The sequence below is a fragment of the Mauremys mutica genome, chromosome 1 (assembly GCF_020497125.1).
Source record: "Mauremys mutica isolate MM-2020 ecotype Southern chromosome 1, ASM2049712v1, whole genome shotgun sequence".
NCBI lineage: Eukaryota > Metazoa > Chordata > Testudines > Geoemydidae > Mauremys > Mauremys mutica.
This window is the reverse complement of record NC_059072.1, coordinates 337,745,205-337,761,363: the sequence shown is the minus strand read 5'-3', so window position 1 is coordinate 337,761,363 and position 16,159 is coordinate 337,745,205. Positions and strand designations below refer to the sequence as shown.

The following is a 16,159-nucleotide window of genomic DNA, read 5'->3' as shown; positions in this document are numbered from 1 at the left end:
CAGTATAAATATGTACCGCATGACACAAAGGCTCAACAAGACAGACTGTATTAGTACTAATCAGCGGGTACAGTCAGAAGCTTAGATATAGAAAAACACCTTTTGGCACCTGCTAGTGTTTTATTCATGTGAACTGCAGGCGGTCTGCGCTCAATCATTTTATCAAAATTGGTGTACCGGGATATGGTGTATCAGCAGGCAGCACATTCAACTGACACGCTAAGAGAAAACTCTGTAGCACATGTACAACTTTAGAAGTGTCTGCTGTAAACAGCGAGTTTTATAATTAAAAAATGGACTGCTTAGAGAGAGGATTAGCCCGTTAGCTTCCACTTTACCAGAAAATTGCTCTTTAATAACCAGTTCACAGCACAGTATTGTGATTCAAAATAAAATTTTACTTAAGTAGAAAAGATAATCTAGATAATTTTGTTGGAAAAACCCATGAAATTAAAAAGCACTAACTTTGAGAAAAACAACAAGTTCATATTTTGCTATCACAAAATTTATTTGATTCATGAATAATTACTGCAAGCAGAATAGAAACTATGACTCTCCATCATTTGCTGAAACAAATATATAAAACATGTTTAAAGGAAGAATATATGTAGGGGGGCAAACCTTGCCCTGAGATTTGTGTTAATCTAGAATTATTCCATCAAAGTCATAGGAGTAACTGACTTTGTTGCCATTACTCTGGATTTTCAGATATGTGACAGAAGGAACAATCTGGCATGACAGCTCAAAAACTGATTTATCTGCATGGAAGCTTGTTGCACTCCAGAAGGATGGTGTTACGGTTAAGACACTGGACTGGCAATGAGATCGGTGTTCTAATTCCCAGCTCTGCCACAGACTTGCGATGCGACCTTGGGAAAGTCATTCTGTGCCTGAGTTCCCTTTCTGTAAAAAGAGGACATTTCTTTTTTCTCACATTTTGTTTTGTTTATTTCGGTTCCTGTTCTGCAAAGACGTCAAGGGGACCACTCACTATTTGCAAAGTTAAGTACTTGCTTCAGTCTCTGCAGAATCAAGGTCTCACACTGTAAATTCTTCAGGACAAGGCTGTCTCTTGGTATGAGGTCAAGCAGTGAACACCTCCCACCTTAGCGAGCAGTTAATCAAATGAGTAATCCCATTGATTTAAATGGGACTAGAAAGCAATGTAAAAGGAACAATTTGCCTCATATGTTTGCACAGGCCCTAACACAAAGGGGCTCCAATCTGAGTTGGGTCCTCTAGGCACTACTGTAATACCAATAACAGCTCACAGTATATTAATGATTTTAGCTACAAAACACCCCTATGTCGTTGGGAAGTATTATCCCTATTTTGCAGATGGAGAACTGAGGCACGTACAGTTTAAGTGACACGTCCAGGTAACACAGGAAGTCAGTGACAGAGCCAGGAACTGAATGCAGCTTTCTTGAATTCCAGCTCCATGCCTTAGCCACAAAACTATCATGCCTCCCATCCTGCTAATTTGCATTTTCTACAGGGCTAAAGTAGTGGGAAAAGCCAAAAAAAAGACCGTTACCTTTTCCGTGACTAGTGTTCTTCGAGATGTGTTGCTCATGTCCATTCCATGTTAGGTGTGTGTGCTCGCCACATGCACCGGTGCCGGAATTTTTTCCCTCAGCAGTATCCATAGGGGACGGGCTCTGGCGCCCCCTGGAGTGGTGCCCGCATGCAGCAGTATAAGGGGCGCCACCAGCTTTCCCCACCCTCAGTTCCTCCTTGCCGGAAACTCCGACAGTGGGGAAGCAGGGCGGGTCATGGAATGGACACGAGCAACACAGCTCGAAGAATACCAGTTACGGAAAAGGTAACTGTCTTTTCTTCTTCGACTGCTTGGTCATGTCCATTCCATATTAGAGGACTCCAAAGCAGTACCCCTGGAGGTATGTAGGAATTCACAAACGTGTATATTGCAACACAGGTCTGCCAAACCCAGTGTCATCCCTGGCCTGCTGAGTGATCGCATAATGAGCGGTAAACGTGTGGACAGAGGACCACATTGTGGCTCTACAGATGTCCTGGATAGGGATGTGCACCAGGAAGGCCGCCGAAGACGCCTGCGCTCTCGTTGAGTGGGCTCTGACAATTGGCGGTGGCGGAACTCCCCGCCAGGTCATAACAGGTCCGGTGATCCAATTGGAAATCCTCTGCAAGGACACCCAGGTGACCCTTCCTCCTATCCGCTATAGCAAGGAAGAGTTGATTTGATTTACGGAAAGGCTTGGTATGTTCAAAGTAAAAAGCCAAGGCCCTCCAGATGTCCAGGGCATGAAGACACCTCTCTTCACTGGTCTTGTGCTGTTTGGGATAGAACACTGGAAGGAAGATGTCCTGGTTCATATGGAAGGTGGAGACCACCTTTGGCAGGAAGGCCGGGTGGGGCCGCAACTGAACCTTGTCTTTGTAGAAGATGGTGTACAATGGTTCTGAGGTCAAGACTTTAATTTCCGAGACCAATCTCGCTGACGTCACCGCCACCAGGAAAGCGACCTTCCATGACAGATGGGAAAGGGAGCAGAAACCCAGCGGTTCAAAGGGTGGCCCAGTGAGCTTAAAGAGGACCAAGTTAAGATCCCACTGCAGGATGGGAGCCCACACCCACGGGAAGAGTCTCTCCAGCCCTTTCAAGAACCTGACATGTCGTGGGAGAACATGGTCTGTCCTTGGATTGGTGGGTGAAAAGCGGAGATGGCCACAAGACACACTCTAATGGAAGTGTGCACCAGGCCCTGGTTCCTCAAATGGAGCAGGTAATCCAGGATGGCCTGTATGGAGGAACGCAAGGGAGAGATGCCCCATTTGGATGCCCAGCAGGAAAATCTTGTTCTCTTGGCAAGGTAAGTCAGTCTAGTTGAGGGCTTCCTACCTTTCAGGAAGACCTTTTAGACTCCTTCTGAACAGGTCTGCTCCTCCGGGTTCAGCTACACAGCATTCATGTTGAGAGGTGGAGGGACCCAAGGTTGGGGTGTAAGAGCCAGCCGCGGTCCTGCAACTGCAGGTCTGTTTGGTTGGGTAAGGGCCAGGGAGGGGCTGCTGACAGGCACATGAATGTGCCGAACCAATGCTGGCGAAGCCACACCAGGGCAATCATGATAACCTGCGCCTGGTCTCTCTTGATCTTTGTCAGGACCCTGCTGATGAGTGGAATCGGAGGGGATGCGTACATCAGGCTCCCTAACCATGACAGGAGGAAGGCATTGGAAAAGGTGTCCTTGCTCAGACCCTGTCAAGAACAAAATCAGTGGCATTTCCTGTTCTGTCTGGTAGCGAACAGATCCACTTGGGGAGTTCCCCACTTTTGGAAAATCATGCAGGCAAAGTCCTTGCTAAGCTGTTCTGCCTGCGTATTCCTGACACCGGGAAGGTGACAAGCTTCCAGGTGGATCTCATGGCTGATGCAGAAGTCCCATAGACGGAGTCCCTCCTGACAGAGAGCCGACGAGTGCGCTCCCCCTTGTCTGTTGATATAGAACATTGAGGCTCTGTTGTCCATTAGGACTCGTACCATCTTGCCCGACAGGTGGAGCAAGAAGACTCCGCATGCCAGCCGGACTGCTCAGAGCTCTTTGACATTTACGTGTAACCATGCCTCCTCTGGGGACCACATCCCCTGTGTTTGGAGGTTGCCGAGATGTGCCCCCAGCCGAGGTCCGAGGCGTCCGACACCAAGTCGATGGAGTGAGGGTGGCTGTCAAACTGAACTCCTTCCAGGACTGTCCTGCAGTTGGTCCACCATCTCAGTGAGGTAAGTATCGACTGGGAATGGTAACAATCTTCTCCAGGAGGTCTCAGGACTGGGAATAGATCATCATCAGCCATTGTTGCAGGGGCCGCATCCGGACCCTGGCTTGGAGGACCACGTAAGTGCACACTACAATGTGGCCCACCAGGTGCAGACAGACCCTGTCTGTAGTCAGAGGGAACACGGAGGCTTCCGCGATGAGGTTCGCCAACCTTTCCAGCCGCAGGAACGCTCTGGCACAGGTAGAGTCGAGGATCGCTCCGATGGACTCTACCCTCTGCATTGGCACTAACGTTGACTTTTTGTTGTTCACCAGGAGGCCCAGAGAGTGGCACATAGCTTGAAGCACCATGACATCCCTTTGGACTTGAGACCTGGAGCTGCCCTGGATGAGCCAGTCATCGAGGTATGGGTAGATCTGGATACCCCAGAACCTGAAGTAAGCCGCTACCACTGACATGCACTTGGTAAACACCCTTGATTCTTCCACCGCACCCAGCTGCAGTAACCCCTTTACCTCCTGCGTAAGGAGACTCTTGTGAGAGGGGTCCCTGAAGAGGGAAGGGAAAGGTGGGTGGGAAGGAGGGTAAAAAGGAACTGGAGGGTATAACCCCGTTCCACTGTGCTGAGGACCCAGCGGTCTGAAGTTATAGCGGTCCATGCCAGGAGGAAAGGGGAAAGGTAATCGGAGAACACTAGGAAAGATGGATCTGTGGAATAGTCTGGTAGGTCACCCTCAGGCGCACCCTCAAAATGGCCCCCTGCTTATTACGGGTTGAGCCTGACTGGGCAGAGGGTGGAGGTGGGTGGCTCAGGTGGCACTTGTAATCTTTGGCTCGTTTATGAGGCTGGTCCTGCCAAGGCTGACTCTCCTGGCCCTGCGGCTGCTGCGGTTTGAACCGCTTATGCACTGGAGCTGGGACGGAAAGACCTAAGGTTTTCATGGTGGTGTGGGAGTCCTTAAGGCCATGCAATTTGCTGTCTGTTTGCTCCGCAAGTAGGGCTCGGCCATCAAAGGGCAAGTCCTGCAATGACTGCTGGGCCTCAGTGGACAACCCAGAAGAGCAGCCAAGAGACGTGCCGCATGGAGATAGTGGAAGCCATGGTGCAAGGCAGCAGCATCAGATGCTGCCTGGACGGCCGTCCTGGCCGCAGTCATGCCCTCATCGAGGATCACTTGGAATTCCTTCTTGGAAGACTCAGGGAGTGACCCTTTGAAGTTGGCCAGGGCTTGCCTCATATTAAAGTCATATCAGCCAAGGAGAGATTGCTGAAGGCTGGAAGATGAATAAACCTTACATCCAAAGAGATCCAGCCTCCTCAAGTCTTTATTTTTGGGGGTGGCCCCGGGTTGTCCTTGCCTCTCCTTGTGATTAATCGCCTCAAGCACAAGAGAACAAGGGGTTCGGTGGGAGTATAAGTACTCATGCCCTTTGGTTAGCATGAAGTACTTGCAATCAGCCCTTTTAGAGATAGGGGCCAGGGAAGAGGGGGTCTGCCACAGGGCATTAGTGATTTTGGAAACCCCTTCATGAAGGAGTAGAGCCACCCTGGTAGCAGCCAAGGAGCAGAGGACGTAAAAGAGGGAGTCCGAGGGCTCTTTCAGTTCCCCTGCCTGAAGCCCCAGGCTAGAAGTGACCCTCTTAAAAAGTTCCTGGTGCGCTTTGGCGTCATCCTTAGGAACTGGGTGAGGGGGCCCCGTGATAGCCTCGTCCAGCAATGATGAGGATGATGCTGGTGCCCCGGGAACCTCCGCATCCATTGGTGGTCCAGCAGCTTGCTCCCCTGGGTCCTCCTGAACCTGTGGGGTCTTACCCCCCGAAGCCTAAAGCACCAGAGGGGGATGGGATACTGAGGCCACTGGCCTCTCTTAGGCTCCTGACACTGATCAGGCAGCCTGGGAATATTTGGTGAACTCCCAAGGGTTCCACGGGTCCCATGGCGCCAGCCACTGTGCTTGAGGCCATGGGATAGGTTTCGGTGCCAATAATGTAGTTGGCACCGCCGGTACCAGGGCTTGTCCTGCAGTCAGGGAACCTTGCTCCAAGCTGGAGCTACCAGCGGAGTGGTCGGTACCAGGCGACCAGGATCAGGCTGAGCGGTGGCATTTATCCAACCGGTGCCAGCGGCTGCGTTCCGAAGCCGACCTATCCGAGCGAGACTGTCTTGGTCTGGCTCTCAGGGACTGACAGCATACAGTGGATCTGTGTCGGATATCTGGCGATCCATGCCTCACGCTACTCAACCAGTATCGGGACATCAAACGGGACCAGGAGCTACTACAGGCCAGTTGCCGTGGGGATCGTCCTGAGTAGGGCTTCCTCCTTCTTGGAGACAAGTGATGATGGCCCGGCAATTGTCCGTGTCTGGTGTCCAATCGGTCCTGGGATCGGTACCAGGCCCCTGGAGACGGTTGGGGCTGGTCCCAGAGCTGTTGCCGGGTGGCGCATGCTTCATAGGGTCTGCACCAATCTACTAGCGAGGTACGCCTTGAGTTCCTTCAGTGTGGGGACTGAAGAGGGCTTTGATGAGCCTGCCTCTCCAGTCCTGAGGCATGACGGCTTTGGGCAGGCAAGTGATGGCGGGATGTCCTTCTTGATGGGGATCGGTACCGCTAAGGCGGGGACACATGCATAGGTCCCAACACGAGTTTTCCCTGAGACTGGGATACTGCAGAAGCAGATGTGGGTGGCACCAGGATCTCTTGAGCCACTCAAAGAGCTTTGGGCGTCAACAGCACCTGAAGCTGGCTAGGGCCTGCACCACAACCTGGGGCCCGACTTCCTGAAGGGGGTGTTGAGCTACCCAGCATGGGTCATGTTTCACTCCCAGCCCTCTCCTTTCCCTTCAGGGAGGTAGAAGATCTTCCCCTCCCTGTCTTTTTCAGCTTCTTCCCCGGAGCCGTGGAGGGGGACCGGTGCCAGCGGAGCACTGCAAACAGAGGCCGCGATGCTCGGTGCAGAGTCGGACTGCTGCTCTGGTGCTGGAGTGAGTGCCGACTCCATTAGGAGCGCTTTCAAATGGTCCTTTGTCCTAGGTTTAAAGGACTTGCAGATACGGCACTTGTACTTATGTGCCCTTCACCTAAGCACCTTAGGCAACTGTTATGTGGATCGCTGACGGGCATAGGCCGCTTGCAGCGATCGCAGGGCTTAAAGCCTGGAGACCGGGGCATGCCCCATCCCCCAGCTGAGTCCCATTTGGGGCTAACTAGAAGTTGAGATCTGCTATTAAGGGTAACTAAGAAACTACTAACTATATACAACTATATTACAGGTTTTCAAAGTTCACAAAAACAGAAAACGAAACAACGCTAGCCGAAGCAGTAGATGTTCCAGCACCGTCACTGGCAGCAAGAAGGAACTGAGGGTGAGGGGAGCCAGCAGCACCCCTTATACCGCATCACGCAGGTGCCATCCAGGGGGCGCCAGAGCTGGTCCCCTACAGATACTGCTGAGGGAAAAACTTCCAGCATCCATGCATGTGGCAAGCACACACACCTAATATGGAATGGACATGAGCAAGCACTTGAAGAACCTTATATTTTAACCTGTAATGAATATTATACATTTCACAAAGTAATGAGCATACCTGCTAAATTTATACTTGGGGCCCTACCAAATTCATGGTCCATTCTGATCAATTTAAAATTTTTAAAAATCATAAATTTAATTATTTCAGTTATTTAAATCTGAAATTTCAAGGTGTTGTAATTGTAGGGATCTTGACCCAAAAAGGAGTTGTGGGGTGGTCGCAAGGTTATTGTAGGGGGGCACAATACTGCTACCCTAACTTCTGCGATGCTGCTGGCAGTGGCTCTGCCTTCAGAGCTGGGCAGCTGGAGAGCAATGGCTGCTGGCTGGGAACTCAGCTCTGAAGGCAGAGCCACTGCCAGTAGCAGCACAGAAGTAAGGGTGACATGGTATGGTATTGCCACCCTTAGTTCTGTGCTGCTGCTGGCGGGGTGCTACCTTCAGAGCTGGGTGCCTGGCCAACAGCTGCCATTCTCTGGCTGCCCAGCTCTGAAGGTAGCGCAGAAGCAAGGGTGGCAATATTGCTGTCCCGCCCCCCCCGCAACTCCTTTTTGGGTCAGGACCCTCAATTTGAGAAATTGGTCTCCCAGCATGAAATATGTGTAGTATAGGGTCAAAGCACACAAAAGACCAGATTTCACGGTCCATGACGCATTTTTCATGGCCATGAATTTGGTAGGGCCCTATACTTATACTGTAAAAAGTGTTTGTTATTTAAGGATTGACAACACTATTTAAGGTAGAAATTTTGTATATTTCTCTCTTGATATTTTCAGTTGGTTATTCAAAAGAGAGTCTAAATGTACTGTCAATAGTCCTGCTCACTTTCTGATTTGTCTCTAATACTATATGTTATAACTATGGAGTGACTCTGAAATTTAGTTTTAGTTTTACTTATCCAAAGTACACATACATTACAGAATTACAGCTCAACAGGCAACTACCAAGAGCATCAAGGCAAGTCAGATTAATTAATAATGATGAAATAGCCATTGTGATAGACCCAAGCCAGTTGGGAACAGCAGAGTAGTAGAAGGGAGATATACTGGCCACTGGATAAGCAGTTTTCTGTTCCCAGAGCAGGGGCTGCTCCAAGCTAATGAGAACACCTGACTCCAATTAACCTGCTAAGAGTCAGGTGAGGCAGTTATGCACCTCACTCTAATTAAGGCCCCTCTGATGCTATAAAAGGGTTCACTCCAGTCAGGCCATAGGGAGCCAGGGGAAAGGAAGTGTGTGCGAGGAACTGAGAGCAAGAGGCGTTCAAGAAGCTGAGAGTGAGTAGGCATGCTGCTGGAGGACTGAGAAGTACAAGCGTTATCAGACATTAGGAGGAAGGTCCAGTGGTGAGGACAAAGAAGATGTTGGGAGGAGGCCATGGGGAAGTAGCCCAGGGAACTGTAGCTATCATGCAACTGTACCAGGAGGCACTCTAGACAGCTGCAGTCCACAGGGCCCTGGGCTGGAACCCAGAGTAGAGAGCGGGCCCGGGTTCCCCCCAAACCTCCCAACTCCTGATCAAACACAGGAGGAATTGACCTGGACTGTGGCTTCTACCAGAGGGGAAGGTCTCTGGGCTGTTTCCTGACCCACAGGGTGAATCTGTGAGGCAAGCAAATCTGTCAATAAGCACAGGACCTACCAAGGTAGAGGAGGAACTTTGTCACACCACTTTGAACTATTCAAAATATTACGGGGAACTGATTAGTGAACTGTGACAAGTCCTCTGCCTGCCCCTCTTCCTGGGGCCCACTGGTTGCCCCAATAAAGCTCAGAGAGGCTTCTAGTTATGCAGCACCCGTGGCTTTATTTACACAATGTTCTCCCACCACCAGTGTTATGCTATGTACAGAGCTTGCAGGCCTGATAATCTCCTCTCCTAAACAGAGTCTGCCCTCAGCCTGGAGACTGACCTTCCCCTGGCCATTCCCCCTTCTTCTGGCTGCCAGCCAGCCTTTATAGCCCTTGAATCCTCAGGCCCACAGGTGCAGCCAGTTCTAAAGGCCAGGCACCAGGTTTCTCCCCAGCCCCAATCTATTTCCCCTGATTGGGGCTTGCTGAGCAGGGGCTAATTAGGTGCCTTTGCACTGGCACCCTGCTACATGAACTAACTGTGAAGTTACAAAGGTAAAGCAATTCCCATTGCCCCAATAATTAAATAACTATACAAATTAGAGAGGCCAACCTGCTATTCTTCCCATTCCAGATCTTGTCTTCATTTCCCATAAATAACTGGATGCCCTCTCTTATCCAGACAAAACTGATCATATTTGTTGTATGGCCCAGAATCCAGAGACAGATGCCTAAAATGTAGCCTCACCCCTAGAAGCTAGAATCCAAGCTTCAACTGAAACATCACAAAAAGTTTCCCAAGGATAATTGGAGAGTAAGCTGTAAAACAAAACATCTAGGAATTGCACTGACCTCACATATATAACAAAATAAAAAAGTTTTGCTAGAAAGCAAATATTATTCACAATTATTATTTTATAATGCCCTCTTCAAAAGAGTCAAAGATTGTAGGAGGGAAGTGCATTGTTAAAGGGTTTGAGCTGTACTGGGCTTTAAAAATCATAAGAAAAATATGTCTGCAAATTAGCAATAGCCAGCATAACCCATCTGACAACCATTCTTTAAAAGAATTAAAAGCCACACAATTAAGAAAATTCTCTTTAACCACAAAACCATCTATCCTCTTTCCTTAGTCCCTCATTTCATCCAATATCTGCAGCAAAAGGGTCCCAGGGACAACCACCTCACTCACTATGTAACCCTGATTCATTCACTGAGCACTGTCTGCCATGTCCTGGATGCAGCAGGGGTTCTGTGGGAAAAACAGCAATTAAAGACTGTCGTAATGCATATGAACAAGAGGGCGGAAATTAGTGAGCATGGGTTACTTTAGCCCTGACATTTCCTGACTTTCCAGTGGTTAACTTTGCAATCTTAACAACATTTTTAACATAGTTTTTTGTATACAATTATTCGTATTGAACTAGAACCTTGACTCTGATGAAGGCTCATAAATTGTAAAAGAGCACGACAAATTCCGAACCACTGATGGCTAGAGAAGCAACAGACCAAGACCAGAAATTACACTTGGTTGTTTGGCATGGCAGTGCAGACTACGCTGGGCCATTTGAAGTTATTTGTATAAGCAATATTAAATAGTTATGGGATGTAAAAATCCTTATGCTGGTAAAAAGCTGATTTCATGAGATACAACCTCAGCAACAGCTTGCAATAAAAAAATTCCTAGCATGAGTCAGTATCATAAAATATTCCATATAGCATTTGTTATATCTGTCAAATCCATCTATAAAAAGTTAAGTGATTGTACTGCATGTAAGAAAGCACACAAGCTATTTTGTGCCAATAATACTCCATATTGCAATAAATACGCACACTGGTGTCAATGTGCGTGTTAATAAGGAAACAAAGACACAGATATATCATTTCTTCCTCTAGAACTATGGGTACAAGCAACCTTAATCCAACATTATATTTGCCATCTCTGGGAGCCTGATAAAGGTCTATGCCACACTGAGAACACATCTGTTTCTTAGATTGTATTTGAACTCTGAACTATCTTATGGAGAATTAGACATATTCATGTCTGAGTCAAGTCTGAGTCACTAATATCTAACATGAAAAACACACAAATCTACAATGAAAAATCAATTATTATGGATACCACCAAATTATACTCCAGTTAAATCATTCACTTTGTTTATTTTATTGATTGGCAATTTATAAACATTTCCTGCAGTTATAAGTCACCTTGTTTAAATTTCCCATTACAGTTCATGCACATATTTCAAAGCCCACCTAAAAGTCTAATTAATTACTTCGTTTTTTTACCCGTAAGGTGACTTTTCAATGTATTTCTCACCTAATACTCCTCTTTAAGTAAGACAAATTGTTAATCAAAAATGCCACCTGTGATTAGTGCATCTGCCACATCTAAGGAAATGACTGCATCACTTAATGCTAAATACATGCATCAAGTCCTTTATAGAGCATTTAAGGCTTAGAATTATACCTTAGTTTCTTCATCTGACCTGTGTTGCTACTAAGCTTAGAAAGTATTTTGTTGGCATATTTCAAGCCACTAACACTGCCATTTTCATTCCTCAGATACACATATCCTCATGGTAGTTGTCTTATTCCTAATTGTTCAGAGACAAGAATTGTTCACTGCTAAAACCAGGTGCAGTGTAAATGGAGAAATACTCAGAGGAGGACTGATAAAGTTTAACAGAATAATGAATGTAATCACTTAGTAAAATTATGCAAGAGGCTCAGATGGATTTTTTTTTAAACAGAAAGCGAGTAGTTAATAGCCTGGTTCACACACTCGATTTGATCAGCATCATTCAATTAATTTCATTTCATTCCAAGCTGACATAATCAAAATATCCCATAGTTCTACTAATACTTCCATGTCCACAATCAAATTTAATATTTCTTTATTCTCATTTTAAAAGCATTTCCATGATTTCTGGAATAGAGCTCTAATAAAAGTTATTATTAAACATTATATTTCTGGTGAGAATGAAAGATACTGTTAGCTCTGAGCTCCAATACTTTTCACTATATACTGCAATGTGCTTTTCATCAGTCTTCACTAGTTCAGGAGAAAATTACTTCATTACTTATCTTGAAAAACAAGATATAAAAAGCTCATTGATCTACAAAAACTAAGTATTGCTTAATTTGTTCCTCATTGTATTTTTATTCCTTTATTTTTGCCCAGATTAGCTGCTTCCATCTGGATAAATATGAAGGCTTTTTCAATATTTCATTTTTATGCAGTTCTTCGAACACCTGCACTTAGTGCAACTCAGTCTTTGGGCCCTTGGTGGCAAAAAAAGAGAGAGGAAAGTTTGGGGAAATTATGAGAATGTCTGGCATCCCCAAAGAGCCGACTGAGCTGATACAAAACCTCTACAGCAAGTCAAAGAGCGTGGTGAGGGTAAACAAGAAGCTGATGTAAAGGTTCGGGAAGACTGTAGGCTATTCCCAGATTTGTTCAACTTAGTACTAGAAACAGTGGTTATAGCATTTAGAGATGAAATGGGCAGAATCATGTTATGTGGAAGAACAGTGCATAACCTTAGATTCACAGGTGGTATTAACAGCTCAGCATTGGCCAATGGGGATTTACAGAAAATAACTGACAAACTAGACCAGAAAAGCAGAAAATTTGGATTGAAGAACACCACGGGAACACAAAAGTTATGGCAATTGGAAGACAAGAGAAAGAGGTAAAGATCAAACTCATAGACAAAGAACTAGGACGAGTGGAAAACTGTATGCACCTTGGAGGATAGCAAAGGCAAACAGGAATTGTAAGAAATTCCTGAGAAATTCTAAGAAACCTTCCTTAGAGGTTTTTAAGGTCAGGCTTGACAAAGCCCTGGCTGGGATGATTTAGTTGGGTTTGATCCTGCTTTGAGCAGGGGGTTGGACTAGATGACCTCCTGAGGTCCCTTCCAACCCTGAGATTCTATGATTCTAAGATGAATTGTGAAAATGACATAAAAAGAAGAATTGGATTAGCCACTACTGCACATCTACAAGATATGGAAGGTTAAAGATATATCAATAAAAACAAAAATTGGTATATATGAGAAAACTGACATGTTGATACTGCTGTACAGGTCGGAAGGCTGGAGTATAAGGAAAGCCAATGAATGAAACATTTTGACTGCAGAAATGAACTGTCTGAGGGGAATTCTGAGAAAAATAAAAAATAAAGAGATGAGAAAACAACTGGGGCAAGAAATAATGCTGTTACAGAAGATTCAAGACAGATGACTGTTATGTTTTGGACATGTGCCAAGAACAGACCTGGAAAAGATACCATACATGGTGATGCATACCAGAGTGCAAGGAACTAGAAATAGAGGGAGACCAAGGATGTGTTGGATAAACATGGTGAAGAATGATATAGAACAAAAAAGGTTTAAAGATGAAAGAAGCCATGAAGCTGATACAAAAAAAGAGGTAGAAAGACTTAATTTGGCCCTATCATTGCTGTTGAGTTGACAAACAGGAATCAGAATAGAAGTCAACAACCTTTCGTGCGCCAGTATTGACCAGTGGCCTGATTGTCAAAAGTGCTGAGCTCTGACAGGTTCCTGTTGGTTTCAATGTAATAATGCTTCTGAAAGTCAGTGGTGGCAAAGTATTGCAGAGCATCTACTGTGAAGTCACACATGAAAGAAGTGCATATAGGAGAGCATGGATTTTGTTTAAATCTTTCATTAAATTACAAACAAAACCTTTCATTGTAAGAAAACGGTTTCAAATGTCTTCTGGTAGACCTGGCAGATTCATTGGCAAAAAATTATTTGCCTTGTCAGATTCATGATCAATGCTACCAATAAAATACTGTTATAATAATATGAACCAAACATTATATTGATCAAGTCACTGACTGTAGAAAAAAAAAAGTCACCGAATCATTTTAGATTTACCAATTCCCTTCTCCACCCCCCCAAAAAAAAAAAAAATCTAAGAAGAAACATTCATTCTTCCAAGCAGGTCTCAAATAAACTTTACTGTGAGCATTTTTATGAAGGTTGTATGGTGTACTTACAGGTTGAGCAGACCAAGAGTATCCTGACCATAAATTCACAGAACAGCTTCCATTTTTGCTGCACTTTTGAGGTAATTGCTGGAATGATGATCTCTGCTGGAACGTAGTACTGAATTGAATAGGTCACAAAAATCCCAAAAGAATACAGAATTTTCACTGATTGATACAACCTGTTGAAAACATTTATACAAGAGTAGTGTCAGTTGCAAATACTTCGTAAAAAGCTAGGTTTTTTTGGAAGAAAAAGGGGATTGTTTCATATAATGAAATACTTGGGGAAGATTGCTATATATGAATAATTTTGAATATATGGTTTGATTTTTTTATTCCTCTTTGCTCACTCTCCCTATGTTGCTTTTCTTCCTAGAATCACATCCTCTAGGAAGGGACTATGCCCCTTCAGATGTCTGACGAAGTGGGTATTCGCACATGAAAGCTTATGCTCCTATTCATCTGTTAGTCTATAAGGTGCTACAGGACTCTTTGCTGCTTTTTTACAGATCCAGACTAACACAGCTACCCCTCTGATACTTGACACCTTTCATATCTTTCACCTCATCCCTTTTTATACACTGTGAATTAAGATTTAAAGAAAATCCCTGAAACTGTTATTCTTATCAAAATTGTCTGCAGTATTGTTGTAGCCGTGCTGGTCCAAGGATATGAGAGAGACAAGGTAGGTGAAGTAATATCTTTTATTGGACCAACTTCCGTCGGTGAGAGAGACAAGCTTTTGAGTTCCACAGATCTGAGAAAAGGAGCTTGAAAGCATGTCCATTTCACCAACAGAAGTTGGCTCAGTAAAAGATATTACCTCAGCCACCTCATCATTCCTATCCATCGCCTCTGATAGTTAATGCAAGGATGAGCATATAATAGTTTTAGGAATAGTAAATAAAAGGCTAGATTGCAATTCTTAATCTGACAGTATATTTCATTCTCATGTCGTCAGACCTTAGAGTTGATGAGGATGGAGTTTAACCAAGATGAGATTTTGAAAACCGACTTTTGAACATCAGCAAATAGAGATTTTAACAGAGGAGCAACATCTGATGAAATGCTGAGGGAAATTAGAGAGGCTATCAAAATTAAGAACCCAATAATAGTGGGGGATTTCAATTATCCCCATATTGACTGGGAACATTTCACTTCAGGACGAAATGCAGAGATAAAATTTCTCGATACTTTAAATGACTGCTTCATGAAGCAGCTGGTACGGGAACCCACAAGGGGAGAGGCGACTCTAGATTTAATCCTGAGTTGAGCGCAGGAGCTGGTCCAAGAGGTAACTATAGCAGGACCGCTTGGAAATAGTGACCATAATACAACAGCATTCAACATCCCTGTGGTGGGAAAAACACCTCAACTACCCAACACTGTGGCATTTAATTTCAAAAGGGGGAACTATACAAAAATGAGGGGGTTAGTTAGACAAAAGTTAAAAGGTACAGTGGCTAAAGTGAAATCCCTGCAAGTTGCGTGGGCCCTTTTTAAAGACACCATAATAGAGGCCCAACTTCAATGTATACCCCAAATTAAGAAAAACAGTAAAAGAACTAAAAAAGAGCCACCGTGGCTTAACATCCATGTAAAAGAAGCAGTGAGAGATTGTCATAAACAGATAGTTAAGGGTTAAGGTCTCTTTTACCTGTAAAGGGTTAACATGCAGTACCTGATGACCACCTGACCAGAGGACCAATCAGAGACGAGATAATTTCAAATCTCTGTGGAGGGAAGCTTTTGTCTGTGTTTTCTTTGTTTGTCTCAGGAGCTCTTTTTGGATCTAAAAGAGGACAGTCATGTCTCCAAGTTCTCCTGGAGTAGTTTCTACTAATTAATAGTGAGTATTAATTAGAAAGGCGAATTAGTCTTATGATTTGATTTCTATATTTGCAATTGTGTGTTTGCTAAAGGAAATGCTTTATTCCTGTTTGCTGATATTGCTTTTACTGAGAAAGGGGGAGGGGGAATTCTCTCCAGAGATTGATAAGGTTATACCCTATGAATGTCCAGCTTGGGCTCATAGAGATTCTGTATTTTCTTTTTATTCTTTAATAAATTCTTTTCTATTAAGGACTTGTTTGGTCTTCCTTGGGTGGATTCTCAGGGAAAGAGAAGGGGGAGGTATCCCTCTGTAGTTAGATCCCGGTATCTCTCCTAGGAAAAGGGAGGGGGGAGGAAGCAGGGGGAATGGTTTGTTTCTCCTGGGTGTAAGAACTCCATGGATTTGGGGCTCTTGGAATCCCCTAGGATTTTGGGGAA

General features: G+C 45.0%; 1 protein-coding gene across 4 annotated transcripts in view; it reads right to left on the bottom strand.

The window, feature by feature from the left end:
* SLC36A4 (solute carrier family 36 member 4) overlaps window positions 1–16,159 on the bottom strand; it is a 250,901-nt gene that overhangs the window by 143,641 nt on the left and 91,101 nt on the right. For 3 of the 4 annotated variants that reach the window (XM_045020033.1, XM_045020014.1, XM_045020021.1), the window contains exon 10: window positions 13,898–14,067. In XM_045020033.1, the coding sequence (XP_044875968.1) occupies window positions 13,898–14,067 (170 nt within the window). Of the gene's footprint in view, window positions 1–10,064; window positions 10,118–13,897; window positions 14,068–16,159 lie in introns of those variants that run through there. The other variant, XM_045020026.1, reaches the window with a different exon arrangement.